At 35.9% G+C, this 27945-nt stretch overlaps 1 protein-coding gene across 1 annotated transcript; it reads left to right on the forward strand.

Moving 5' to 3' along the window:
* Positions 1-1743: 1743 nt before the first annotated feature.
* golga7 (golgin A7) lies at positions 1744-26081 on the forward strand. Its single transcript, XM_088905920.1, has 6 exons — positions 1744-1804; positions 8262-8387; positions 12883-13035; positions 16194-16295; positions 20522-20581; positions 23804-26081. Exons 1-5 carry the CDS (start codon positions 1796-1798, stop codon positions 20567-20569), a joined length of 438 nt encoding a protein of 145 aa, XP_088762046.1. The 5' UTR covers positions 1744-1795; the 3' UTR covers positions 20570-20581; positions 23804-26081.
* The last annotated feature ends 1864 nt before the right edge of the window (positions 26082-27945 follow it).

Below are 27945 nucleotides of genomic sequence, written 5' to 3' on the forward strand. Positions count from 1 at the left end.
GAATGGTGGGTACAGGGGCTAGGATGGGCTTGGGAGCTAATTCCCCATTGCTGTAAAGTTATCAGCATCTTTACACCCCCACTCAAGCTCATAACACTACTAGTTGCAGCTACAGTGGTCACAATATACATCTGACCTCGCTAAAGAGGAGGTTTCAATGCAAAAGAAGATATGCCATGAATCTGTCTTTTTGCAATGAGGAATCTGGGATACTGAACTTCATGTTTTTTCTGGATAAATTATTAAGCCTTTTAAACTTTAAATCTGTTTATTTTCTCTCCCACACTTAATTATGTGGTAATACCAACTCCTGTCACTCATTTTGATGGGTTTTGTCATATCAAAAATGCTTTTGGAGATCGAATTGGAGCTTGCACAAAAGCATGGCCATTTAGACACACAATTAGAGCAAAGCAAAAAGAAATGTGCTCCATGCAAAAAAAAAAACAGATTTTCATGATTAATGGACTGAATGCCTTACATTTCTAGAAATCCTGGTGAGATTCCCAGTTTGCCTAGTTTTTTAATGGGGAAAAAATGTACTGACAATAAAACATCAATAAAACATTTAAAAAGGCAAAGTAACCCAAGTGAGCTGGGAACTCACTAGAAACAGCAATAACTCTAATAATTAACGAAACAGAGATACAGTACTGCATATACAGTAGGAGACTTTGTTGATCCACTTCTGGATGAATTCTTCCCTAAGACTCTTCCATGAACATTTGCCTACAGCTATCTTTGTCCAACTTGCTATTGCAAACATAATGATTTCACCTTTTAATTTTACATGTGTCCTTGTTATTTTATGCCTCTTGGAAACTAGCTCAGTATTTCCTTGGTCCAGAGAATGTCTGTTCTATGTTTTATGTGTCCTACCCATTGCCAATTCATTGTTTTCCTGATGTCACATGCCCTTTTTGGGTGTTCTGACCCAAGCATAAAGTGTTAATTGTGTGTTGTTTGGTGATATCAGAGCGAACACTTTTGAGCACTCTTGAATTCTTATAAATGGTGCTGATTAGGTTAATTTAGGCTTTATCGATGTCTGTTTTTTAAACATCTAAAGCAGGTGCTGTGTACAGAGTGTGAAATGCTTTCTCATATGCAGTTGATTCAATAAATGCCAGTGTTTCAATGATTGTCCAACTTGCTGACAGCTCAGTGTGTTATATCCAGCACTGAATCCTGCTTGCTCTCTAGGGTGGACAGAGTCCAGTTTTTCTTTGAAGCCTTAGCGCACATCTTGTTGCTAAATGTCAGCTAGCTGTACTGTATGTTTTTATTGCTGTTCTTGTACAGAAATGTCAATAAGGTATTGCTCCTATGACCTGGAAATCCCCTGCCTGTAAATACCAGGAGATGGTGTAGTTTGATGGGATCTAGTTCTGGCTCTATTCATGCGGAGTGATAGACAATTAAAAAAAGTTCCAGAAGTTCCAATGAGTTAACTCACGTGCAGCTTTATACAAATGTTTTTGGCCTCTCAAATTTGAATCAGTGAAACGAATAATTCTGCAATCGTCGGGATTGCTTTTCCGCGTTAAAAGTCATTTTCTAATTTCTAGAAACACTTTAAGAAATAAGCCACTCTTAGAAACAAGACTGAAACGAAATAAATTCATTAGTAAATTTAAATTCTGTACAGTTGCTGAAAAAAGGAGTTAATAAAATAATGGCCTTCAAGCGGAACATGTTTTTAAAATTCCAAAAATAGCATTTTCAGTCGGACTTGTAATGTAAGTGCACCAGACAAGGCGGAAGTACGGAAGTAAGAAATTAAAGGGGTTTCAACATGGCGGAGGTAAGGGAGGGTTCTAATTTTGGTCTTAGTTTATTTTATTTGGTTAGAACGGTTGCGAATAAAAAAATAGAGAAACCCTTAAAGATACAGTATATTTTTAAAATATCCATGTGACATGTTAAAGTTTTTGTGTGATGTGTCAGTACAGCGTTTTATGCTGCAGCGTGTTTACAATGTTACTTGCTTTTGAAAAAACAAAGCACAAATCTTGTAATCGATAAAGTGGGGGAGAAACACTTGACAGTTTCTGTAACAATCTACAACTTTACTGTTCAGCTCCTATAAATTATTGTAAGGAAGGTCGGTTAGGATATTTCATTAAGACAAAAGCTGTCTGCGATCAGTTCAACACAGCTCTTCAGTAACTGCTTTGTCCAAGAGAGAATTCGCCTTGTTTCTTCTTGATAGTATTTAATCAAAACAAATGGACAGCATTTTATAGTGTTAAATGCATGCTTTTCAACTACGTCATTGTTTAAATGTATTTGCTTGGAGGGTAATGACAGAATTTTTAAATACAAAAATGAAATTTTAAAATGCATTTCTTCTTTAGACAACTAACGTTTTTAAATGAGTCGAGTAACAGTGGGAAGTATGAATGAGGAGCCGAAAAGTGAAGCTAAATTAACAATTTACTAAAAGCTAAACAAATTTAAACAGAGAAACCGTTTGTTTTTAAAACAATATTGATTCAATCGACTTAGACTAAAAGTGTCTTATTTTAAAAGTACCTGCTACAGGACATTTTAGTATGGAAGAATTTAAGAAAAATCGTGAATGTATTAGTAGGACAAATTAAAACCTGCTTAAATGTTTACAGGTGTTTTTTTTTTGTCGTTTCGATTAGTTACAATCCGCGTTATTTTATTTTTAGCTAGTTGAAGTGTTGTGGGGTTTATGTTTGAGTTTGTTTAAAGATTATACAGTTTTTTATATCAGTTCTCTTATCTGTCCACAAACAAAATCAGTCAATCAGAATGAAATATTTTAAAATGAACATACATTTTAATAATGTTCAGTGAATGTCTAATTCTTGTGTTTTCAGTTTTTAATTACGTCTTAATAACAAACAACATGAATCATTGCCGTATTCTAGATGGGATAGTTTTGTGACACTATCTTCTCCTTAGAAGACAATCTTAAAATGTCTCTTGTGAATTGGAACAAAAGTCTATTGCGGTATTATACAGATTGTGTTACATCCTCTCTGGCAATGCACAGGACGTCTGCCTTGTTCATTATGCTCTTAGTCGTCACTCAGCTTCAGCAAAGGTAATACTGATGAGTCAGTGACTAAAGTTGTATTGACTGACATGAGATCTTGGGCAAAGCATTTTTATTAATCCTGTATACTCTGTGGTGCATAATTGGCCTGACCAATACTTTCTTCTGGCATTTAGATACACACATTTAAGTGCTTGCTAAAGCATAATGACTTGCTTAGCAGGCTTCTTAATGTGTGCAGATACTGTATATCACTGTTAGCGGGGAAAATCTGAAGCTGAGGTATCTGTGGTATCCTGCACAAGCAGCAGGGAATTAATAGGTACTCTCTGGGAGCTTTGTAATCGTGGAAAAATAGCATGTGATGATCAAACTAAACCCTGTTATCTCAGAATAATGAACAAAGAAAGGTTTTGTCAGCAAAATGCGTGTACAAATTCAAAGAAAATACACACATTGAAAAACTAGTGCAGAAGTGCTTAGACTCTCCTAAGTCAGTACTTGCTGGAAGTAGCTTTAGAAGTAATTGTTGCCATGACTTTTTGGATAAGTCTTGACTGCTTTGTTCGGTCCTGTTTGCCCACTCTTCAAGAAAAATTGCTCCAGTTTGACAGTATTACTGGGGTTTGTTGATGGAGCACAATCTTCAAGTTTTGCTATATATTTTCTGATTCAACTCGGGGTCATTGTTGCAGACTTTTTTCTGTAATGATGTCTTTCTTTTCACTCGCCAATACAGGACAGCTTTATATAGAATCTGGTATATTGTCAATATGTAAAGTTGGTGTTCATACACAGAAGTTTGTAAACCATTTAAAGTCAGTGTTTGTTTCAAAGCAGCATCTCTAACCAGTATGCAACTAAGGTCCAATGGTATGAAACGCATTCCACTTTGTGATTATTAGCAACTTCGATTTTTTTGGTAAAACTTTCCCGATCTTTTCTTCTACTTTATTCTTGACTTGTTTGGAAAAGACCTTGGTCTTCATGGTTGATTTGATGCAGTGTATTGAAAAGTGCTTGAAATTCAATATCTAAATCTGCAGAGACTGATGCAATAACTCTGAAGTCAAATTAAACCACCATTACACTGATTTTCTGAATTTTCTGACTAATTGTTAGAACCTGAATTCATTGCCGTTTATCATAGAAAATATTTTGAATACTTACACATTTGAGAATCTTCCTATTTTCTTGGAAAATCTAATTCTATTTACATATAACAATATTTTGTAGCTTAATCAGTTGGGATGGATTGTGCACAGATTCTCAATTTCTCAAATATTTGAGACTAATATTCTCAAAGTACTGTTTGAAAGTGTCATGATTGCAGGCTTAGATTACACACAATGTAGAAACGTTACGGGGGGCATGTACTGTAAATGTATGGATTCTACTAAATGTGGTTTTAAATGTGTGCTACGAATTTCAACACTGGAATTTGTATTAGAAGAAAAACACTTAAATTCTTTGCCTGTTTTTAGATAAAATGTCATTCCAGTCTTCAGACATGTAAAATTAGATGTACTAGATCTTTACTCAGTACACTGACACATTGTATGCTTTCTTAAAGTCTCTTTGTAAGGCTTTTCCAGTGCATACTGTACTTGGATAAAAGCACCATTGTTGATATTGTTTTATTTTTGTAAAAATAAACAGTTACAGTGACGTGGCATCATGCATTAGAATTCAACGCCCGTTTAAGGTTATAGAGCTGAAAGTCTTTCCTTTTAAAATAGTGTTCAGTTTTGGTCCTCACAGTGCAAAAAAGTATCTTGCTGCTTCAGAATCCATTTAGAGAAGAGCAGCTAGGAACATTTCTGAGATCAAAGGAATGTCTTAAGGAGACAAGATAAAATATCTAAGCCCGATTCTTTTTAGCCTTAAAAAGAGTTCCTCAAAACTCTTCCACAAAGTCAACCTTATGGATTTAGTCAGAATCAACAGTAAAAGATGAACCATGGGGAACAAATGGAAACTAAAGCAAAGTGTATGTCAAAGTGAGAACAGGTGCAATTACTTTGCACAAAGGATTGTGTGAATTTCAAGCTACCAGCCATATTGTCTTAGCCAGTGTCCTGTTTTTTTTTTTTTCAAGAAACAGCTGCGTGATATCCTTAGCTAGATCAAATGGCCTGCTTATGTTTGCAATCTTTCCAGTACCTGGGTCAACTGGTGCTATTGTTAATCCACTGTATCACATTATTGTGTCATTTAGGTTGCCACGTCTGTTTAGAAGGATAGTCTTTGATGGCTTTTTAGGTGCTTCAGGACTTCAAAAGAAAAATGTTCTAGGGCAGAATTGGTCTATCCTTTTCCTCAAGGTTTGCAGTGAGTTTCGGACTTCAGCTTAAATGAGCATTCCAAAATTTGACACCCAAAGAAGGCTCCACAGCCAAAATGTTGTTTCTTTTCTTCTGTTTACAGCATGGAATAAACCTTTACTTGTTCCTTTGCAGCCTACGCATGCTGACACAGCTACCTACATAAGCTATTTCAAAATTTGTCTGATTGAAATATTTAAGAGAGATTTGCTTGGTAAGGTCTTGACCTTTTAAAAAAAAATGTTTCCTCATATTTGGAAGTTATTAATTGCAGTTCATCACTTCATCGTACTTAGTACAGGAATGTTGAAGATGGTGCCTGCATCCTCTTTAGAGGGCACTTCTTGTCAGGTCATCTAATTCTTATCAAAACTGTGAACCTATAGTGTCAGAGAGGCGTCTGGTTGTTTTACAGATGCAAATTGCCAAAAAAAAACATTGATTTCTCAGGTGCTTGGCAAGCTACAAGTAAAGGTTTATTTCATGTAGTTCAGGTGGGTAGCTGCGTCAGCATGCGTAGGCTGCAAAGGAACAAGTAAAGGTTTATTCCATGCTGAAAAGAGAAGAAAGAAAACAATATTTTGTCTGGGAGCCTACTTCGGGTGACGAAGCTACAGGACTTGCATGTTATGTGGAAAGCCCAATCCACCCAACCCCAGTTGTGTGCTGCTGTTTTGGCGAATCCTGAGTGTAGTGGTAAATCAGATTTTTTTGTTCAAATTTTAAACCAAGGATCTCTGGGCTTTAGTACCTAAACTGTGCTTTGAAGAATTGACCTCAGTGGGCAAGTGGGCATCTGGATGTGCATCTGGGCATCTGGATGTGAATGGATTCCTTTTAATTAGAGAGTTGGTGCTATGCTGAAAATCATGAAAATCTTGCTTGTATTCAAACCAACTTAACCTTGTAGACATAACTTTGTCATTGAAATTCAATTCAATGACTTAAGGTTGAAATAATCCTTGAAATTCTATTGAGGAATCCATAAGCCAAATTTGAAACTTGTGATCTCTGGATCTTTGGATCCAACCTGTGCTCTAAATGGAATCCTCATCTAATTGAGCCGAACAGGAGCTGGCTTAGCTAGATATTCCTTTGTATGCGTCAGTGCAAAGACCAGACAGTGTTGAGTCTTGAATTGCTTTGTGAGTCAGTGGTTGTTCAGTGCTCCTTCGAGTTTCCTGGTAACTGTAGCTCCCTATGGCCAGACATTAGAAGATTTGCTGTGATGGGATCATGGTTTTTCTGAATATTTGTGTTGATTTAGCTTAGATTTCCTCCCTACTCTACCGTTAGTCAGATGTAACCTCTTACTCATTATAATATGAAGCAGTTTTTTTTGCTAGGAAGTAGTTTAGGTGTATACAGCTTTATATATAGTCTCTTGTACTGTCCCCCAGTGATATTCCATTTTGTTGAATTGCACAGGAAAGATTACAAAAGAAGGAGGCATTTTGGACATCATCAGCTTTAACCTTCGAAATTCCTTAAGCATGTTCAATCAGAAAAGTTAGGTTTACGGAGAGATTACATTAGGAAGTACCTCACATTCCAAATAACACTGGACTATGTTATTATCTGAATACCCGCAGAATGTGTTAAGTGGTGGAGATCAAATATTCTGTTCTATAAGTACACAACACATCCCCACAGTTTTTTTGGCTTTTTAAATCAGTTGTTAAAAGTTTTATTTTAGCAGCCCTCTTTTAGATTTTAGGATTGCGGTATAGTTTCTGGGTTGTAAGTGCTTGAGGCTGTTTGGGTGCTATGTAAGCGAATTGTCCTTTGTTGTACCTAGCTGTGGACCTTGTGTTTGTATGGTAAGCTGTCTTCTTCAAAAAGACCACTGATTACAAGAGAACAAGCATGAAAACTTTAATCTTGACAATAACACGGTTACAAGATGACTGCACTAATGAGCAGAAATGCTGGGTGGTTGAATTTTTCTTCTTTGCTTTCCCCCTTGTAAACAAACAGTGAGAGAGTACCAAGTAGTTGCCTGGCAAGACTTTTGTTCTAATCTACTGACTTCTTTACAGAGACTTGTTTAAAGGCTGCATTTTTTCACAGCAATTTCATTAAACATAGAAACATAAAAAAGCATATAGTGAACATGTTGTCTGGCTATAGTAATTACTATGATAAATTAATCAATGTATTTGGCAAGAACTTTAAAAAGATTAAGTACTTGATAAGTGGAGGCATGACCAAGAAAAGAATAAACCTACAAAAAGATCTTCAGTTCTGTTCTCTGATACAAGTATATGTAAATTAAACAATTTTATTGATGAAATTGATTAATTTCAATCAATTTGTACAACACTAGCTTTTAAATGGTGTATGTAATTCCTTCTGTACAAAGTTAGAGAGTGCTCCGCAAAAAGTCAAAATATTGAACGTACAGAGAAGAATGAGACTGTGAAACTGTATGAAGAGCATTTTTTTTGTAATGGGAAAGAGATGGCACACAATATGAAAATCCAGTTCATCTCTAATATAGCCCATAAACCTAATCCTAGGAAATCCTAGGAATCCTGGCCTAGGTGTGTTTTATAATTAAGATATCTCTAATCTCTGGCCTAGGCTACTTTAAAAATGGATTGAATTTCAGTCTGTACACAAACAAAGAATGGTTTCAGTGTTCTAGCAGTTACACATTTAAGAATTTAAATTCCTTCATTTGTCCTTCAAAAGGCAATGAAAGTAAGCAATTCACAGTTCCTATAGCTAAAAATAAATACATCATGCATATATTCTAAGTTCACATCCTTACAGTGTCTCTTCTACACACTGGCATTGCTCTTGGATGTCTCGTCAGTATTCTGCTGGCCGCTCATCATCGCATTCTACTGACTAATCAGATGAACTCTCATCTTATAAGATGCTTACTGCTCTTTTTGCTTTTTCAGACTCACAGTCTGCAGGACATGAGGCAACAAGCAGCCATTGCTGCCAAGGTGTTCATCCAGAGGGACTACACGAATGGCACCCTGTGCCAGTTTCAGACCAAGTTTCCCACTGAGCTGGAAAACAGGGTAGGAGAACACTAATCATTGTGTTATGAGCATGTATGTAAAAAAAAAACTGCAAATCAAGAAGGTATTTAGAAAAATAAACATCCATTCTTCAATTTACAGTAACCACTTTATCCTCAGACAGTCACATTGAGCCACAGTCTAACCCAGTACGTACAGAGCTCAAGGCAGAACGTCACCTTGGATGGAATGTATATTACCCAGTGAAAAGCCACACGGACGCAGGAAGAATAGGAGTGCTACCCAGCCATGTTTCTGAAGCCGATACCCTAGCTTCTTTCAAGGATTGGCTGGAGGAGATCTTTGGATCAGTCAACTACCAAATGGGTTAGATGAGCTAAATGGCCTCTTCTTGATTATGACCTTTATGTTCTTATGTTCTAACTAAAAGATGAGTTTATCTCTATAATGTGGTGGGTTTCAGAATTTCCTGTTTTGGTATTGCTTCAATAACCAATTATCTGAAACTATAATAATCCTTACACTTAAATAGCACTTTTCTGAACACCCCACTCAAAGCCCTTTACAGGTAATGAGGACTCCCCTCCACCACCACCACCACCACCAATCTGTAGCACCCACCTTGATGATGCAACGGCAGCCAAAGTACGCACATTATGCTCATCATATTTTGACTCTCAATGGGGACGAGAACAGAGTAATGAAGCCAATTCATAAATGGGGTTTATTAGGATGCCATGATTGGTAAAGGCCAGAGGGAAATTTGTCCAGGACACTGGGGTTAACACCCCTACTCTTTTCGAGAAGTGCCCTGGAATTTTTTATGACCGCGGAGAGTCAGGACCTCGGTTTTACATCTCATCTGAAGGACGGCATCATGTTATAGTATAGTGTCCCCATCACTATACTGGGGCATTAGGACCCACACAGACTGAAGGGTGAGCGCTCCCTACAGGTCTCACTAACACCACTTTTAAGCAGCAACCTTAGCTTTCTCAGGAGGTCTCCCATCCAGGTACTGACCAGGCTCACACCTGTTTAGCTTTAGTGAGCTACCAGTTGTGAGTTGCAGACTGATGTGGCTGCTGGCTATAAATTCGTAAGTTGAATTAACTGAACTTTTGTAATACCACGAATGCTCATTATGGGACGGCTTGATGCAGCGTAACACCCACCTACATCTGTACATCGTTGAACGAGTACCTTTTCAGAGTTGTTTAGAGTGCTGTATTAAGGAGCACCAGTTTATCGGACAAGTCAAGGACAGATGGAGCACTGTTTGCTAAATATCTTGGCAACAGTATATACAAAGCAGGATATTTCAGGAACTAAGGAACACAGAAAACAGTTCTAAAAATATTTAGTTAAAATAGATAATTCAAAACTTTCATGTACCTTGAGCAATTAATAGAAGAAAAGCTGACAAAATTGAAAAATTCCCATGTCTTGGAGATTGGTAATTCCAGCCAAGGCAGTGCCATCTGATGAGTTCATATGATAATGCAAAAGCTTAGAACTGCCTTCAAAGGAATCAAAAGGGTTAGACGCAGGTCCTCAGTGCATATTATTAAATATTAGAAGATCTGTATTCTTCAGCACTAGCAAAGATAAAACATGAAATGCTGTTCCCATCCCCTGTGTGGGTGGTCTCTCCAGAAGGAGAGCAATATTGGGGAAGTTCACATAAGGGCTGCAGGGATACCTGCTCAGTGTTTAAATGATGAGTTTCTAGAGTTGTTTGACAAGTACTGTTCAACAGCATAGAAAAATGAACCCTGAGAACTGTACACAGACCTAAAACAGTATTGCAAACAGGAAGCATTAATATAGCTGCATTTTTCTCTAAGAAGAGGTTATTTTCCCTGTACACACCATTGCAAGTACTTTTCATTCCCAAATGTAGGACTCCATCATAAAATATTCTTAACCGTTATATATTCCATATTAAGGTCATTTTACAGTATGGTGTTTTCAAGTCCAAATGATGGTTTAATTAGTGATTAATATACTTAATATGTAAAAAACTATATTTTAATCACCTTTTTCCCTCTCTTAAGAACTAATGTACTTTGGAATCTTAAAAGATTGCTTTTCCATTGGATATGTTTAGTGTTTGCAGATTTTTACCTTAATATTTATTTTTTTTATGTCCTGTCTCATTTGATCTTTGTAGAAATAGAAAGTATTTTTTTTAGTTAAACCCACTGGCTCAAGTCCAGCAAAAGCAACAAGGGCTATCAGAATATTCAGGGCAGCCGTCAGAGATCTCATCTGCTTACAAGCACAATAGTCTATGAATTTTTAAATCATGGGCTCAAAAACTCTAAACATACTAAAAACCATACAATGTTTTTTTTATTTTCTGTGTTCAGTTTGCACATATAAGACTATTACTAGCTGAACCTGTATTTTCTAAATTATTTCTGCTCCTTATAAGAACAGTGAATCTGCAGTATTTTGAGTTCATTAAAGTAAAATATGGCTTGAGTTTTGATTAATACCTGAGAGCACAAATGGAGAGGAAACCAGAAGGCTGTCTAGTCTGGACTTTCTTCACTTTGCAGGAATGTCACCACTGTAGGACTTTTGTTTTAGCAAAACTTTTAAACATTTAAAAATGAATAGATAAAACAATAACATGACTTAAAATACCTACCACAGGCAAAAGTCTAGAAGTGCAAGTTACAAATGGGTTGTAATAGAAACCAGTTTTTGATTAAAATTTAAAAAACGTTTGGTTGCAACATCCTGGACCTTGAGTTGACACCCACTCGTCTCTTCAGCTGGCATTCGTGTTTTTGTTTAGTTTTGTAATCTTTGATATAATGTTCTTGTATTTATATGCTTTATTAAACAAGAGGGGGAGCTTCCATAATCTAAATGTGTTACCAGAAGTAAAGGCAAATATGCAGTGTTTATATGACCGCAATTGAAGCTGTAATAAATATAGAAAAGATTAAATTCACTTAACACTCTTGCAACTATATTAATTTTGTTTACATTTTCACACACTTAAGTAGCCATGATAGTTTTAGAAAAAGTCTCATTCCTACCTGGCCATATACAATTTCACTTTACTGGCCATATACAATTTCTTGTATTAGGAATTTGTAATTTTGCAAACCCCAACTTGCTCTCCATTAGACATACAGACAGGGAGAGAAGCTTGGGAGCAGAGCACAGGGTCAGCCATTTATATGGCGCCCCAGGAGCAGTTGGGGTTAAGAGCCTTGTTCAGGGGCAAAACGGAGTAGGATTCCTCTGCTGGCCACAAGATACGAACCGGCAACCTTCCAGCCACAGGCGCAAGTCCTTAGCCACAGAGCCACCACAGCACCCTAATCAATAAGCAGTGAAATCATAATTTAACATTTATGATTATTAGTGATCATTTAAATCATTTAGTGATCATTTAAATGTTATGGAATGGTTTTGACGAAATACTAAAATGTTCTTTTATGATTCTTTTATACATAAGTTATGAGCAGAGACTTTATATTATTTGCTGGCATTGTGTACACTTTGAAAACTTATTTTTTCTTTATTCTTCGTAAGTATTCTGGATTCAAATATTCAGTTTTAGCCCTGGGTTCTTAAGAAGCCAAGGAAAACTGGTGCATCTTTCTGATTTGTAGATTCCAGAAATGCTCTCTTATATTGCAGCGGCAGCGTTCACACAGATCAAAAGAGGAGACTACAGCTAACACCCAGTCAAAACACTCCCAAAGGTTCATATCTTAAAATGTCAATTCCTTTAGCCAACGTCTCATCCCAAAAGTTGGCATTACTTGAAGCAAAAGAAAATTACTGGTTTTAATTTTCCAGGCTTTTATTTCCCAAGCAAGCGCGGAAGCGATTATTTTATCCTTGTGTTCTTCAGTGTCTGTGCCATGATGCTCTTTGAATCAATTTCAGTAAAACAATCACTTCTTTGTCGATAAGGACTCTGTTTTTTTTTCTTAACAAGCAAGCCAGTACACTGTAAAACCCCTTCCTCCCTCCCCTAAAAATATTTTAACAGCTTTGCCAAAACACAGAGAATAAAGTGAAAACATGCAGTGAAGAAACTGCCAAGGCATCCTCATTATTTCACAGCCAGTGTGGGATTATTTCAATACAGCATCTTGTTTTTCGATTCTTGAATTGCTGTCATCTGACCTGTATTGTTACCCCCCAAAAAAGAAAAAAGAAAATAATTTGTTGGCATTTGTTGTGAAATGCCTAACTTTCATATGGTTCTCAGTGTAATCAAATTAAAGTAAATGTAACATATCTTAATGCTCCTCTCCTCTTATGTTTCATACAGATCAGCATTTTTATTAAAGGCATGAGAGTATATAACATATTTTGTCTAAAAATGGATTCCTGAATATAAGTATAAAAGAAAAGGTTTAAGATGGAACCATGAACCTTATCTTAGTCTGTATATAGTGTAGATCAGATTTGTTTCTACTAAATGTAGTTTACTCCTTGCATTCCAGTGTATGCATTGTTTCCATTGTGATATTTTGATGTGTGCTTTGTGTGATTTTAGATTGACAAGCAGCAGTTTGAGGAGACAGTAAGAACACTGAATAATCTGTATGCTGAGGCAGAAAAACTAGGAGGCCAGTCATACCTGGAGGGCTGTCTGGCCTGCCTCACAGCCTACACTATCTTCCTCTGCATAGAGACACATTACGAAAAGGTAGGTGCAGCTGTGCTAGAGATTTACCACTGCACAAATTTCAGAGATTTAAAAAGCGTGAAGTAGTTTTGTGTTATGAACCAAGAAACGTATCATACATATGACATCATGTCAAGCCTGGTTAAAATCAAGAAGGGAGAACACAGAGAGGAACTAATCTACCCTGTTTATCAAGAAAACAATACGTTCATGCCATTGGTATGTTGGAGGCTGGATGAAGTCAGCACACTGTCGTTCGCTAAAAAAGTTATTCTTTGCAGGCATGATGACCACACGAGGCCCAGGGCTCAATAATGTTCATAGAAATGACAGAATAAGGAGGTATGAATATCACCTCAGGTGGACTTGTCAACAGTAGTGCCGAGTCCTGTTTAGTGATGAATGAAGCTTTTGAGTTTCACACCTGCTGGTCTGGGGAATGGCACAGGTCCTTGGAACTCCTTTGCTGAAACATTTTATAATATTAATCATCAGCAAGAATAACCTCCAAAGACAAATGTTAGTCAGTGTAATGAATTTACATATGTCATAACTGCATTTATTTTAAAAAATATATTTTTTTACATACATTTATATTGTAGTCATAATGGTAGTTATGTTGTAATTGTTTTGTTGGATCCTCTTTTAGATTTATTTAAAACCTTTCCTAATATTTTTCCTCTCCCATTGTGAAAATAGATCAGTAGATGCCGTATTTTATTAAAATGAAAGATCTTTCTGTTTCTATTTCAAATAATCATAGATTTACCGATGAGCTTTTTTTAGATATGTGCTGCAATAACAAAATGTTATGAAAGTCCTAGAAAATTATGGTATGTAATTTCTTGTTTTCTCCGTGAGTTGTTGGATGAATTGTAAGACCCAAAGCGTAAGTCTCAAACTCGGCATAGATGGACCTTAAATTTATAAAACAAATTTAGATGCTCTGCATAAAAAAGACCTGGGCTTTATTTTCTTTTGAAGCCGTGTTCACTAAAAATATCCTGTCAAGAAATCAGATGCTTGAGTGTACCTTTTTACCAGCAAGAAATTTAATGTGCAACGTGGACCTTGACAATCCATTGTCCTCCTCATTAAATTTAAGATGACATTTAAGCTGAAACTGGAATGAACTTTCGTAGGGAGTGGTGATACACAGATTGTTCTGGTCTCACAGTGCCAGTTGCCAGAGGCTGGGCACAGAAGCTCTTTATTCATGAGTAGTCATCCAGTCTGGGCAATGCGAAGATCTTTCAGTGATTGGCTTGTTAGCAGAGACCTGACCTATCACGTTTCTCTCATGGCGGTCAGGTTGTGGGAGGTGCACTGGAGTGCAACACTGAGTCCAGACGTTGCTCTTGGCTACCTCCCAGATGTCGTCTTGGTTTCAAATGATTGACAACATGCTGATGGAAAGATAACCAGCATTACTGCAGCTCGGATTCTTAATGGAGGTCTAATATTAAGCAATTTAGAGGCTGCTGTAACTGAAAACCCTCCACCTTTAAAAGGCTATTACTAGCAGGTGGGTGGATATTGACGACGTGGGTGTCAAGAATTAAGACCTAAATCTGGATTTTGGAAGCATCAGATTTCCTTATAAACATTTTCAACCAAGGTTTAATTAATCTGGATGCTTAGTCTTTTGTGAATATTTTTTTTCTTTTTTCCACTTTTTCATCCTTGCATTTTATACAAAAGTGATTTCAGAGCTCCTTTGAGAAATTGGAGTATTATTGGGCACCATCTGTTGGATGGTGACTTAACACAATGCTTAATTTATAAAGGAGAAACATTAATACTTACAATCTTGGTCTAGTCGAGACTTAAAAGTTTGGCATAATGTTTCTTCTGGTATACATGTGTGCTGATATGACGTGTGTTTCTAGCTTTGCATATTAACAATATGTACTTTGTGACCCTTTTGTGGGTTGGGATTAAAACACTTTTCAGTGCAGACAATATATGAATATTATGCAGCAGTTTAGGGGTAATGATTAGGGATTTGGACTTACATCTGGAGTGTTGTGTGTTCAAAATGAGTGGGGCACTGGCACTGTATGTGTGACTAATGTATCACTTGGATAGTTCCATTAAAACACCTGCTGTATACATGATACTGCCGAGGTCACCATTGTTATCAAGTTATCAGTTACTTGTTCTAAGTTGACATGCCATATTAATTAAAGGGTTTTTAAAATTGTGGTATGTTTACCTACAACAGATTGTGACCAGCATATACCCATGCAAAAATAGGAGTATAGTTAATGGCATGCTAAACTGGCATCAATATAAGTGATCTTTCTTTAGTGCCACTGTTACCCTTCATACTAACTAATTGCAAAGAGACCACTATATGTTTATAAGGAATAAAAAACTGACAAGTAATAAAAAACTAGTGTCCACTTACTCAAAGTTAAACAAGGTACACTAACTGCAATTTTAAAACAAATGTTTTTTTAGTGTTGATTTTTCAAGGCAGGGTACCTTCATATACTAGATACTTAACATTCTTAATTGCAGTATTTCTTAAAATAAATAAAGTTCACTTTTTATTCTTTTAATAAAAATATGACAACTGAGTGAATAGCATGCATTAGACTTTTTACTTCACAATCAAAAATCTGCTATATGGGAATTTGTTTACTACTGTGGATGTAGAAGATGTGTGTTTTTTTTTAAATATGGATTTAGAACACTAATCCTTTGAAAGTTGAAAAGGTTGATGTCATGAACATTGTATTATTAAAGAACCAAGCACTGGTTTTCCATTTTGTTTTATAGGCAGTGACAAATTAGACTGTAGTTGTAATTAATTTCTGGAGGTACAGACCCATACTTTTTACATGTCAGCCATTTAGAAATATGGAGATTAATTTGTTCTTGACAGGCCAAGCTAGCATCAGTTTTATGTAGAAAACATTTACATGTAAGGTGAGAAGAACATATAAATGTATCCAGTAGAAACCTGTCCAGCGTAGGGGAAAGTGATGCATTAAATCCACATTGGAGGAACTCAACATGATATGTAATAAATAGGGATACATGAACGTGGTCGGGTATAGTTACCTAAAAATAAAAGGCTTCCAAGAGAAGATCTCCCATTTTCTCTCAATAATTAGGGACAGTGTAGACTGGAAGGAAAGGCTGTTTCTAACAAATTTCCATTTCTCTTGAAGGTTCTGAAGAAGATTGCCAAGTACATCCAAGAACAGAACGACAAGATCTACGCACCCCGCGGCCTGCTTCTCACAGACCCTATAGAGCGAGGACTGCGAGTAGTATCCTTTAATTTATCACTGCAGCTAGTCCTTGTCAGAACATGATCATTCATGCTGCACCTCACTAAAATGAACCACTGCGTCATTTTGAGTGACTCATCTTTGGCTCTGGCCATGTTTGGTGCATAGAAATTGTTTCCATTCTGTGAGGGTAGGGATGTGGGGAGACCAGCTGGGGGTCATTCCAAAAGAAACACAACTGAGACAGAATAGAAAATGCATGGCTAATTCTTTCAGCATTATTAGTAAAAATTAAGAATTAGCAGATGGTTTCATCCATAGCAACAAACAGAGATGAAGGGTGAAATACACATCATCAGATGCTGCCATTTTTATTAAGCACATGCTTTATGTCTCATCCCAAGGATGGAGCACAAAGAGTTAAGTAACAGGCTCAAGGTAGGAAATGGGGAGCCAGGGGCAGAGCCAGTGCTTGAACCAAGAGCCTTGATCACTCCTTTGTGATTAGTCTGCTTAGACAATGTACTGCATAGTCTTCTGTGCATTTTTGTCTTCAACTGTTTACAGGAATATGCTACAATATGGAGTTGTGTAAATAACGTTGTGCAAGTGAATATACAAGACATAAAACCGATTGCTAAATCAATTAAGACCTCAATCGAAGAATTTTGTAGTCTTAAACTAAAACTGCTTAATGTTCAAGAGGTGAATATGGGAAGTTGTAAGTAAAGGGAAACTAGTAAAAGTGTATTCAAAAGCACTAAAGTATCTTGAAACAGCTCAACAGTGAGATGGAAATGCAAATGGAAGATGCAGACCAAATGACTCAATATAGCTCAACAAATTTTACCAGGAAGCCCTTCCAGAACACAAGAAAAAATATTTGGTTTTCAAATAGTGAATACATGTGCTGAAAATCACCTGCAGTTTTTTATTATGGATGATTACATTTATAGCAAAAATATTTCAACTAGTTCTGTTAAAATTCTTTTCTTTCTTCACAGCAACTCTTGGGATTGCGTGATAATTTTATTACAGACACAATATGTGTCAGATTGAATGTAGTGTTAAGTAATGCTTCGCTATTTGAGATCTGATGAACTATGTGTAGCCAAGTTATAGGGATAACAATTTTAATGGAAAACAGAGATCCTCTGGTTGCTTGATTGCTAAGGAAAGGGAGAATGGGAAGTGGGGACCATGTAGTAATAGAAAGAAAACAAAATTAATATGTTTCATCTGCATAAAATCAACGAAAGCTCTTTAAATGCATCTGTCTACAAGTGTGTGGTACACTTGACATCCAGATTAATTGCAGTAGTGCCGGCTCTGCTGAGTATAGCTGAAACTGTTCACAACTGTTGCCAAGTTTTATGTATTATTTTATTGGCCTTCATGGGTAACTGGGTAATTCATGAGAACATCTGTGTCAGTTGCCAGTCCTGGTCATGTTCACCCAGTGAGTAAAGCAGAGACAGAAATGAGTCCCTGAGTACTATATGTTTTGTTTCATCTCTGATATTCTATTTGCTCTGTCAGGTATCAGGCAAAAACTGGATATATTGAGATATTTTCTGTGCTAAAAATGTACATATTCAGGCATATTGTGTTATCCTAGATACTTAAGGCAACATTCACAAACATGATAATATCTTTGACAATGTATTGTTCTGAGATAATGACTTATTGTATATTAACAAGTTGGAAATACAAGAAGGATTCACTTTGTCCAGTTCATGCAGTATCTATTCACACTATCAGGTTGTTTCAGAATCTTGAGAGCAGCAGGAAACATAATAATATATGGACGGTTACAAATCCTAGGATAGGAGGTCATTTGGCCCATTTGTCTCATTTAATTGCTAGTAAGTAATTCATCTGGGGATTCATCCAGCTGTTTTGTGGAAAGAAGCCTAGGTACCAAAAAGTACCTCCTGTTTTCCATTTTGAATGCACTAAGTCATAGTTTCCACTTGTCTTCTGGGTTGTGTTTCACACAACCCTTCTGGGTTGATTTTGAAGATGTCAGTTTGGATGACTTTGCACACTGCCTTTGAAAATTGGGAATACATGATTGAGGTTCTCTAAAAGCGTTCTCTGTTCACAACTTAAAATGTTCAGTACTTTTATCTTGTCAATAAGACATTCTGTAATCTGGGAAATGTATCTGGATTGTCTACATAGCAGCAATATCTTTTTGTAATGCAGTAATCAAAATTGTATACAGTATTTTTCAATGAGGTCTTATACGTACATTGTACAATTGTAATGCACCTTTACATTCTACACTTTTATTTACTTATCCTAACATTGTTTACCTTATTGTGTTTCCACACTGTCTAGAAGATTTAAATGGTGTAGACACTGAAATCTTTTTCATAAGCAGCTTCTTTAAGCTCATTGTTTCCCATTTCCCATTTTATGTAAGAAAATTTGTTTTGCCGCCTGAATGTTATTTTCTGCATTTTTCTAAATTAAATGTCTGATGATTGGCCAATCTTGTATTCTGTTTAAGGCTTTTTGAATTTCCTTTGCAGCTTCTACTGTTTTCTAATCCTCTTATTTTTTATAATCAGCAATCTTGTAAAATTGAAGCATACTAAAATCTAGGTAATTGATATAATTAGGAAGAAGAGTGGCTCTCAGACATCTCCCTAGTTTGAACATTTTTTATCTGTACTGTTTTCAATGCATTAACAATTTCTTCATCCGAGCACATGCATTTCCTTGAATGCCTGCTATCTGCAATTTGCGAATTCATCTTTATGAGGCTTACTACTCAAGTCTTATTTAATTTACTAGTTCTTTGAACAAGCAACTGTTGTTGCCTGTTTTAAGAACTAGTAAATTAAATACAACTTGGCTTTTCTATATCTGTGCAGACTGTCAGAATCATAAGGCGACACGTAAAATCATCTAGTTTAGTTCTTAGAATTGTTTCCATAATTCCAAGCATAATAGAAGTAAAACCTATTGGTATATAATTCTAAAAAAGAATGAATACAAATGAATGGATGGATACTACATGCTGTACATTACTAGCTATGTAATACTGAAAAAATATTTAAGCCTCTTTTCCAGTGTTCCTGTCAATGCTCAATGCAATTCCTCATATTTGATTTCTTTGATTTAAGGATCCATGCTTTTTTGCTCATTTTATAAAGTTCTTTCTTCATTTGTCTTCATTGATTTATTAAGCTTTTTGGACCGTTACTTTCTAACCTTTGATTTACTTAGTCTTAGGGTACATTAAATTTCATGTTTCCATTCTTAAACTGTTTCTATTCATTCTCCACTGATTTCATATCCATCCTGTCCTGTTCTACTTTCTTTAAGGTCTTTGTCATTCTTTTATATTCTGCTTTCCTGATATTGTAAACCTTTGTTTTGGACTCTACCTGTACAGTCACAAAGTACACTTCAAAGAATACTCCATTATGATCACAGTTCCCTTCTGGTTTTCTCACGTCTGGATTTCTCATTCATTCATTGATTGTTTAAGATCATTAAGGACATTCCTTCTTGTAAGTGGTCCGAAGAGCTGTCCGAAGAGCAGTCATTTGTCATGTGTACCATTTTATTTTCTGCGGCTGAGCTTCTATGTGAGAAAAGTTTGCCTACAAAAACACTTCTTCTTTTACACATATGTTCCTACTTTAATTAGACAATGTTGAGTTATAGTACATTATGAATTTTTTTTTATATCTCTGACCAATCTAGGTTCATTTAAGATCACTTTAAGATAGCTTTATTGGCCATATTCAATTTCTTGCGTTCAGAATTTGTCTTTTCGCATACCCCAACTTGCTCTCCATGAGACACACAGACAGGGAGAGAAGCTTGGGTGTCTGCATACAGATTTTAATTTATAGTGCTAAAGATGACCCTCTTGTTTCTTTCCTGCCTTTCTGAAATACTGTGTATTTACCTATCTGTCATGTGCTGTAGTTCAGCATCCCTCTGTTTCTGTGATTGCAGTTCATCATAATCACCTGTTAGTGTAGAAGATTAAACTTCATGCATTTTATTTTTGATACTTGTAACATTTAAGCACTTAACTACCTGGTCAGAACTTAAATTAGGTATGAAACAACGGTTCTGTGACAGTGTTCATATAATGCATTGTCAGCTGCTTACTCAAGAAGGCACTTAGGAAAAGGCATACAATGTTGTATCACCACTTTGTACTTGTTTCATTTCTTGAAAATGATTTAAGAGGCTTCAGTACTCAAGGTGAAATGTTTCCTTAACAATGTGTTCTTCAGGTTGAAATCACCATCTATGAAGACAGAAGCACTGGCGCAGGAAGATAAAAGTTACCAAAGGTGAACATTTAAATCAAAGTCTCTTCCTTTGATTAACATTTCCAAATAACATTACTGTATCAGATATAGTGGATAGAATGCATACAGTCATGACATGTATAATCCACTAAGTAAAGGAAGTTTGAGGTATTTTGTATCTGCTTTGAATTGCCTAAAAACTTTTATGTCCTTCCAGCAGGCACAAATCCCCCTAACACTTGAATTCAGATGATACACTGCAGTAATCTGTGTTTTGTCCTTTTTAATGGAATTTTTAGAACAAGAACAATGAGAGATGATCGGTGACATAAAATGTTCAGTTCAACTAAAACAGATTAGGGGTTAAATAAGATAATTGCTGTCAAAACATGATCAGACTTTTTAAAATATTTTATATAAGGATATTTTGAGAGTTGTCAAGTTTGACAAGAGAAGGGATCTGATATATCTTAAACCCCAAATCTTTGAAGTTTCTAAATGAATCACATGTTGAATAACAATTGTATGCAGGAGATCTTTGAAAGTATAACTGGCTTTATTCAACAAGCTCAGACAAACCATGCGCTAATGCAGACTTAACTGATGTTTTGTATAACGATCCTTTTCGTTTTGATGAATTGTGCATTTTTGTAAGTTGCACTTAAGTGTGCTATGTTTAAAGCATACAATATACTGCTTACTATTGCAATGAATTAAATGGACCCATTATCCAAAGCCACTTCATCCAATAGAAGGTTGTGGAGTGCTGGGGTCTTAACTTTGCATATACTGGGTATAAGGTGGGGTTACACCCTGGACATGCACACTCAAGGACCATTTAGAGACACCACTTCACCTACCAGCAGGCATGTCTTGGTGATCTGGGAGGAAACCAGATCACCAAGAAGAAAACTCATATAAACAAGGGAGAACATACCAGCTCCACACAGAAGGTTAGTCTCCAGTCCAAAATGCTTCTATTTCTATTGTTTCATCTGCAAAACATACCTGTTTGACTGCTGTCATTATTCTGCTTTGTTCTGGGTGTTTTACATTTTTACCACGCTTTTGTGTTTTAAAGTATCTATGTAGTTTCAAAATCAGTCTTGAAAACAAATACCAGCGCCTTGCTAGACAAGCATAAATCACAGAGCAGAAGCTAAAAAAAGTATTGACATTAACTAATTCAGAACAAGGGGGGGGGGGGGGGACTGTTAGCTTTTTTTTTTTAATCCACACCACAAGACCTACCGAAGTACTTACTGTACTACCAAGCAGAAGTTTTTTCTATCAAAGAAACTATAATTTTGCATTTTAAAAAGGATAATTCTGGACTTCTATCTGGCACAAATAATTTCACATGATTTTTAGACAAATCATTGGAAGGTGCTGAAAGGCATTACCAGCCCAAAAGTGAATTCCAATTTCTTTTTCAAAAGATATTACAGTCAAGGAGCCAAAAATGACTCCCTGAATGTTATGCTTACAAAGAAACTGACAATTGTAATCCATTTTGGAAAAATAATACACTGCACTGAAGGAAATGAAATACATGAAACAATTCATTCTGATGTACAGAATTCTTTTCAATTTTTATGCATTCAGAATTTTGGCCGAGTGTTCTGAATATGAAATGCAAACACTAAAAGTGTGTTTGGATCAGTGCCACTGTGAACAAATAAAAGTGAGGTGTTGTAGTAATATTTCTTTGAAAATCCTCATGTTATCTTACATTAGGGAGCAGTTAAAGGGAATGTCATGAATTTAGAGGTTCAGGAGTAAATACCAAATGTTGGCAGCAACAGAAGAGTCAAAGAGTAAGTCATCAACATATGGGGTGTGAACTTAGAGCAGTTCTTTTGTGGGTATGCACAATCTGGCCTGTTTAAGGTTCCTCCTAAATTCAAGTGGTGAAGCAATTTCTCTCTTCTCCAACTCGCCTGCTATACAGTGGAGCTGCTGACATGCAGTCTCTGCACTTCAGCTGTGGATGAATTAAGGTCCCTTACGTATGTTATGTGCTTTTGGGTCATTCTGGATGAAAGATGCAATATAAATGCAAGGATTAAATTACCACTGTCACTGTCAACCTTAAGATATCTTGCTTTATGTATTCAGAAGTTACATATGACAAATAGGAGCATGCACTGCTTGGCAAATGCCTTGAAATATACATATGAATATCTTGGCAAAATCCATTGTGGAAATCAATTTGACCAGTAGTATGGATTTACATGCAAAAAAAAGTATAGGAAACTCAAGTTTGTGTTATTTGATGGGACAAGCCTCTGCTTAATATTTAAGTATTATGCATAAGTTTATAATGCTGTAATTTTCTACTGCAGTTATTGTAATAAAATTATAAAAAAAATCACAAATTTGCCATAGCATCTAAATGCATTTCAACAGCTTGTGTTGAAAGACCCCAAAATCTGAGTATTTGTTATAGTTTTGGACTTTCAGTTTTTTTAAAAAAAGAAACTACAGTGTCTTTTTTTTATCTCTCTTGGTGTTTGATATTGTAGAGAAGGTTCCTAATCGTTCTTCTTATGGAGGAATCAGTTTGGAATTTCACAGTATAGGTTAGTTTTTGTGATAGATTAGCCTCTTATGTGTAATTGCTTAAACCACAGCACATAGGAAAACATGCTATTTAGCAATGATGGCCATGAAATGAGTCATGACAAAGTTTTTGCCAAGTACAGCCAGCTGGGATCGATAAAAACATTCCATGTTGATGGCACGCAATCAAGACTTGTTGGGATGTAAAGACATATACTGCCAAGCATTACCAGATCTAGCACATAAATTGTCATTATTTTTTATAACTTTTTTTCAGAACTTCACGACTACCTTTATAAATATACACAGTAGCTTAATAACCACATTTGAGGAAGCTCTGTAAATTCAAACACATCTAATAATAATAATAATAATTTATTATTCTAACAAGCAAGAAAACATTAATGTAAACAGCAGAGGCTTAGACTCAGTTTGTAATGATTATACGATTTTTTGTAATAAAATGTTTTCTGTTTTAATTTCTGTATATCTCATTTGAAATTAAGTAAGGGTATCAGAAAAAAGTATCTGTTTCAAGAAAAATTGCAGTGCATTTGTGGTGTGATGACATACAGCTGCAAACAGTTCTCCAGAATCAAAGATTTTTTTAAACTTTGTCATGAAGCTTATACTCTTCCACTGTATGAACTGCTGCCTTTATTAAATATGTGAGTGAAACTTGTGTGTTTTGTTGTCTTGCAGCTCTCGTTGTGTTGAAACTGCAGCTGGCTGGTTGGATATGAATTTTAATCTCTGCAGAGATCACCTTTCCTACCTTTTACCTGATTGACCAATGTGCCAACCTGTTCAGCCTCTCACCTGGTGCAGCCCCTCACTCCTACCCAAAGCTCTTTCTTCAGTCTCTGTTTCCCCCTTGTACCATGCATAGGTAATGTGTGTGTATCTGGGTGTCTTTCTCTTTCTTTTCAGAACTTTTGTGACAAGTTATTTATAAGTTAAGCTCCACGGGGAAGGCAGGGTAATTCTGTTTTCCATAGAATTAAGGCATCTTTTAAAATTAGGTGTCAAAATTGAATACACGTTGTTTATTTTTCTCTTCAACCACAGGTTTGTTTTGTAAATGCTGTGCCATATGTTGGGTTTTTTTACTAATATTTAGTCTTACTATTTCCTTTCGTTGTTTTGAACAGAAAGGTCAGACAAAAGCTGTCTTTAGTGTAGTCTTCTAATTGTGACATCAGTTGCTCTCTGTCCTTTGTGATGAGTATCATGATGTTCAGGACTGTATCTAGGAGAAAGCAGATCATGTAGATCCCTGTGTTTATCTAATTATATCATTCCTGTGGTCTGCTCAGGTGATTAATGATTAATGTCAGGGCATCTCAACCAATATATGTCAATTAAGACAGTTCTTAAATAGCAGAAGCCTGGCTTTAACACAAATAGATTTTTTTATACTCTATCTGATAAACCATTGAAAATTTCATCAAGTGTTATGTAGTTATGTATGTTTTGCATGAAAACTGTATGACTTGAAAATGAAAAATTGGAGAAAAATGAAAAATCATCACTAAAATGCATAACACTACAAACCTATATGGATAAGTGGTTAACAGTTTGTCATGCTGCAAAAAAAGAAAATGAAGCTTTTTTAATGTATGGATCTGCTCAGGTAATAATCATGCAAATAAAACAGAACCTGCAGCCCCTTGGTTGTGAGCTAAATGTCTCATCTTTCTGTTCATATCTTAGGAGTGAATATTTTTTTTATACTTTGGATTTTTCAGTTTCTTTTTTCCAAACGATGTTATTTCTAATCATGTGTATTGTAGCATTCAAATGTGTACTTTTCTGAAAGAATATTCAACCTAATGCATCTTGTTGGCATGCCTTAATATTTCTGTTAGAAGGATCCAGTAGGAGTTTTTAATATATACTGTAATTTGAATTCTGTAACATGAAATACAGCCATGATCATAAAACAGTTTACCAGTTGGTTTGGTGAATTTAACTAATAGTGAAGCACAATATGGCTAGCAGTGGGCTACATCATGTGTTGACTTCATCACTGTTAAATCTAAAATGTTGAACAAAATTCCAATTGTCATATTTAAGGCTAGAGAAGCCATATGATTATATTACCTATTGTAAGCAAGTTTGTTTTCTTTATGTATAATTCCCTGTGATTCATTCAACCTGAATCAGCAGGTTGCCTTAAATGATAAGGAAAAAGTGAGAAGAAAGGGATTTACATATTCTCATGCTGTTTATACACTCCGGTTTCTCAAATGTGTTTGCAGCCTTCCTGCGTTTTCTGTTAAAATATGCACCTTCCTGATCTAATAAATGTTAATCTCTTAAACAAAAATGCTGCTCAATCTGGGCATCAAACTAAAGCAATATGAGATTTTTTAAAAGTATCTTCAATGATATATTGCATTTTCTAACACCCTTTAGCTTACAATACCATGTGTAAATCTTAATATACTGTACCTTGTCTTTTGAACAAAACATTTCAGTTTTGAAATAATGTGAATCGTTTCAGTGAATAATGACATTGTATTTTCTCAAAAAAATAACAATGAAAAACAATGAGAGAGTTGCACAAAATCTTCAGAATTTTTATCTTGGCTGTTTATTTTCAGATTTAGCTGAAGCACATGGATATTTGGCCATGGGATGATGCTGCAGTACATGAACAATAGTGTTAGTAAATTAACATCCCTGACCTCTATTCCATACTCCACTGTAATTTTCTGAAAGTAATAATTCACCACATTACTTTCAATGTTTAGAGCAGAAAACATCAGGAGGATTGCAAGCACCTTTAAAGAATAAAATAATTGAAATTGTTGAACTGTAAGTGTAGTATATGTAGTGCTGTAGAATAAGATGACACCAGGTTGAGATCATTCATATAATGTTGTGGGATGTACATTATCATATCCTGCGTTCTTGTGTAAAAAGTTAACTTGTATTGAAATAAGTTAAATAAAGCTCCTATTTATATCTTCTGGGAGCCATTGTACTGGCCTTTGTGTGACTTGGGACTAAGGATGGATTTACATTTGGAAATTGTTAGTGAATTTCTGTGTGTAACTTAGCTGGAAAGATTACAACCATATTGCCATATTGGTAAGAAAATTGAAGACATTATTGATATTTATTCTACACATGCTGTAATCATTATTTAAATCCTCAATCTCAATTTTCTGAGATGGAGGATTTAAATTGAAAAAGTCTTTCTTTCCTGGTTAAAAATCCAGAATTACTGTTAAATTGCTGAAAGTAATTGCCAGGAATGAATTGGCAGGTGGATAATAGAAAAACGCTTGGCAGCATTTTTGATGGCAGATACTGCTTGCAATAATTCTGGAGACTAAAGCCACCCTTGGGGTACAGGTAACAGAGATTTACCTCAAATTAAATAACAATACTGGTTTATTAGCCCTACCAGGACTACAAGCATGATGCCAAAATGTTTCATAGTTTAATACAGCGTGAAGTGGAGGATCCACAGTGGCTTACCTTTACTGAATGATGTTTAGAGATGATCAGGGTTTCTTGGACAGGTAGTTCAGTATATTTTGTTTATTGAAAAGAAGGGGAAACCCTGCTGCACTGCATGGAAGTATTATCACTAAACATTCAGTGAAGGCAAGCGAAATGAGTGGAGATGTCTTGTTTTCTTAATCCCAGAATCAATAATATATTTAGTTAAAATGTGAGAGATTTTAGATGAGCTAGATATTAGATCTGTACATTTTATCATAGATTTTAATTTTTTTCTGGATTTGACTGTATATTCATCATTAACACCCCAGGCTCTTCTGAATGGAGCCTTAATGTCTTTAGCTAGTGAAGGATCTCGGTTTAACATGATTGCTTGAAAGATATCCCATCCTGTATGAGTGTGAACTCTGTCACCATGCTTGAGTATTGCTTTGTAATTTCTGTTTCAGAAGGAAAAGAGACAGTGTCTGGTCTACTAACTCGAATGGCTTGACATAGATCTGTGGACAATCCTTAATCACATCTGGCCTCTACTGAATTGATTGGTATTGGATGGATAACTACAAAGCCCACTAGTATAAACCTCAGGTTAGGTTGCATTTTATCATTTTGAGGACAGTTTTCTACCTTGTTTCAGTCAGGGTATTTTTTTTCTAAAAATCTTCATGTACAGTTTGAAAAGTTGGTGTATAATTCTAAAAACAAACAACTATCCAAGAGACGGAAAAATAAAAACTTATTTCCTAATGTAACATTTTTCTTGTACTTCAATGAACTAATTCATCATTGAATTTCATAGGACTTTGATAGTGAGAATAGTGGCTTCTTTAATTAGCAGTGTTTAAATCCAAACAGCTTTTGATGTATTTTTCTAGGGCAGTTTTCAACATGCATAAGGAGTAAACGGTAATGGATGGGCATCTGGGTGGCATTGTGGCACAGTGGTTAGCATTGCTGCCTCGCAGTGCTGGGGGCCTGGGTCCAATTCCAGACTTGGGATGCTTTCAGCATGGAGTTAGTATGTTCTCCTTGTGTTTGCATGCATTTCCTCTGGTGCTCTGGTTTCCTCCTACAAAAACATTCTGGTAGGTTAATTGACTTCTGGGAACGTTGGCCCTAAGGTGTGAGTGTGTGCGTGCCTGTGTCTGAGTTTGTGCCTGTGCAACTGCCCAGCGGTAGACTGGCATTATGTCTAGGGTGTACCTTGCTTGCACCTATTGCTTGCTTCTGGCTCCCCTGCAACCCTGATTTGGAAGAAGCCACGAAAACATGGATGGGCATCCTCTCTTCCCATTTGTCTGGCCTGAGCTCTAATCCCAGTGAACCCAGTGAGCTTTTTCATCATGTCATTAAATTGAATAAATAAGAGC

The sequence above is a fragment of the Atractosteus spatula genome, chromosome 2 (assembly GCF_055471065.1).
Source record: "Atractosteus spatula isolate fAtrSpa1 chromosome 2, fAtrSpa1.hap1, whole genome shotgun sequence".
NCBI classification, from domain to species: domain Eukaryota; kingdom Metazoa; phylum Chordata; class Actinopteri; order Semionotiformes; family Lepisosteidae; genus Atractosteus; species Atractosteus spatula.

What these genes read in the sequence shown, in the direction of transcription:
- golga7 (XM_088905920.1), top strand. An exon ending in TAGAGACACATTACGAAAAG is followed by an intron (nt 13,036 to 16,193) that starts GTAGGTGCAGCT and finishes TTTCTCTTGAAG; the next exon opens with GTTCTGAAGAAGATTGCCAA. An exon ending in TAGAGCGAGGACTGCGAGTA is followed by an intron (nt 16,296 to 20,521) that starts GTATCCTTTAAT and finishes TGTGTTCTTCAG; the next exon opens with GTTGAAATCACCATCTATGA.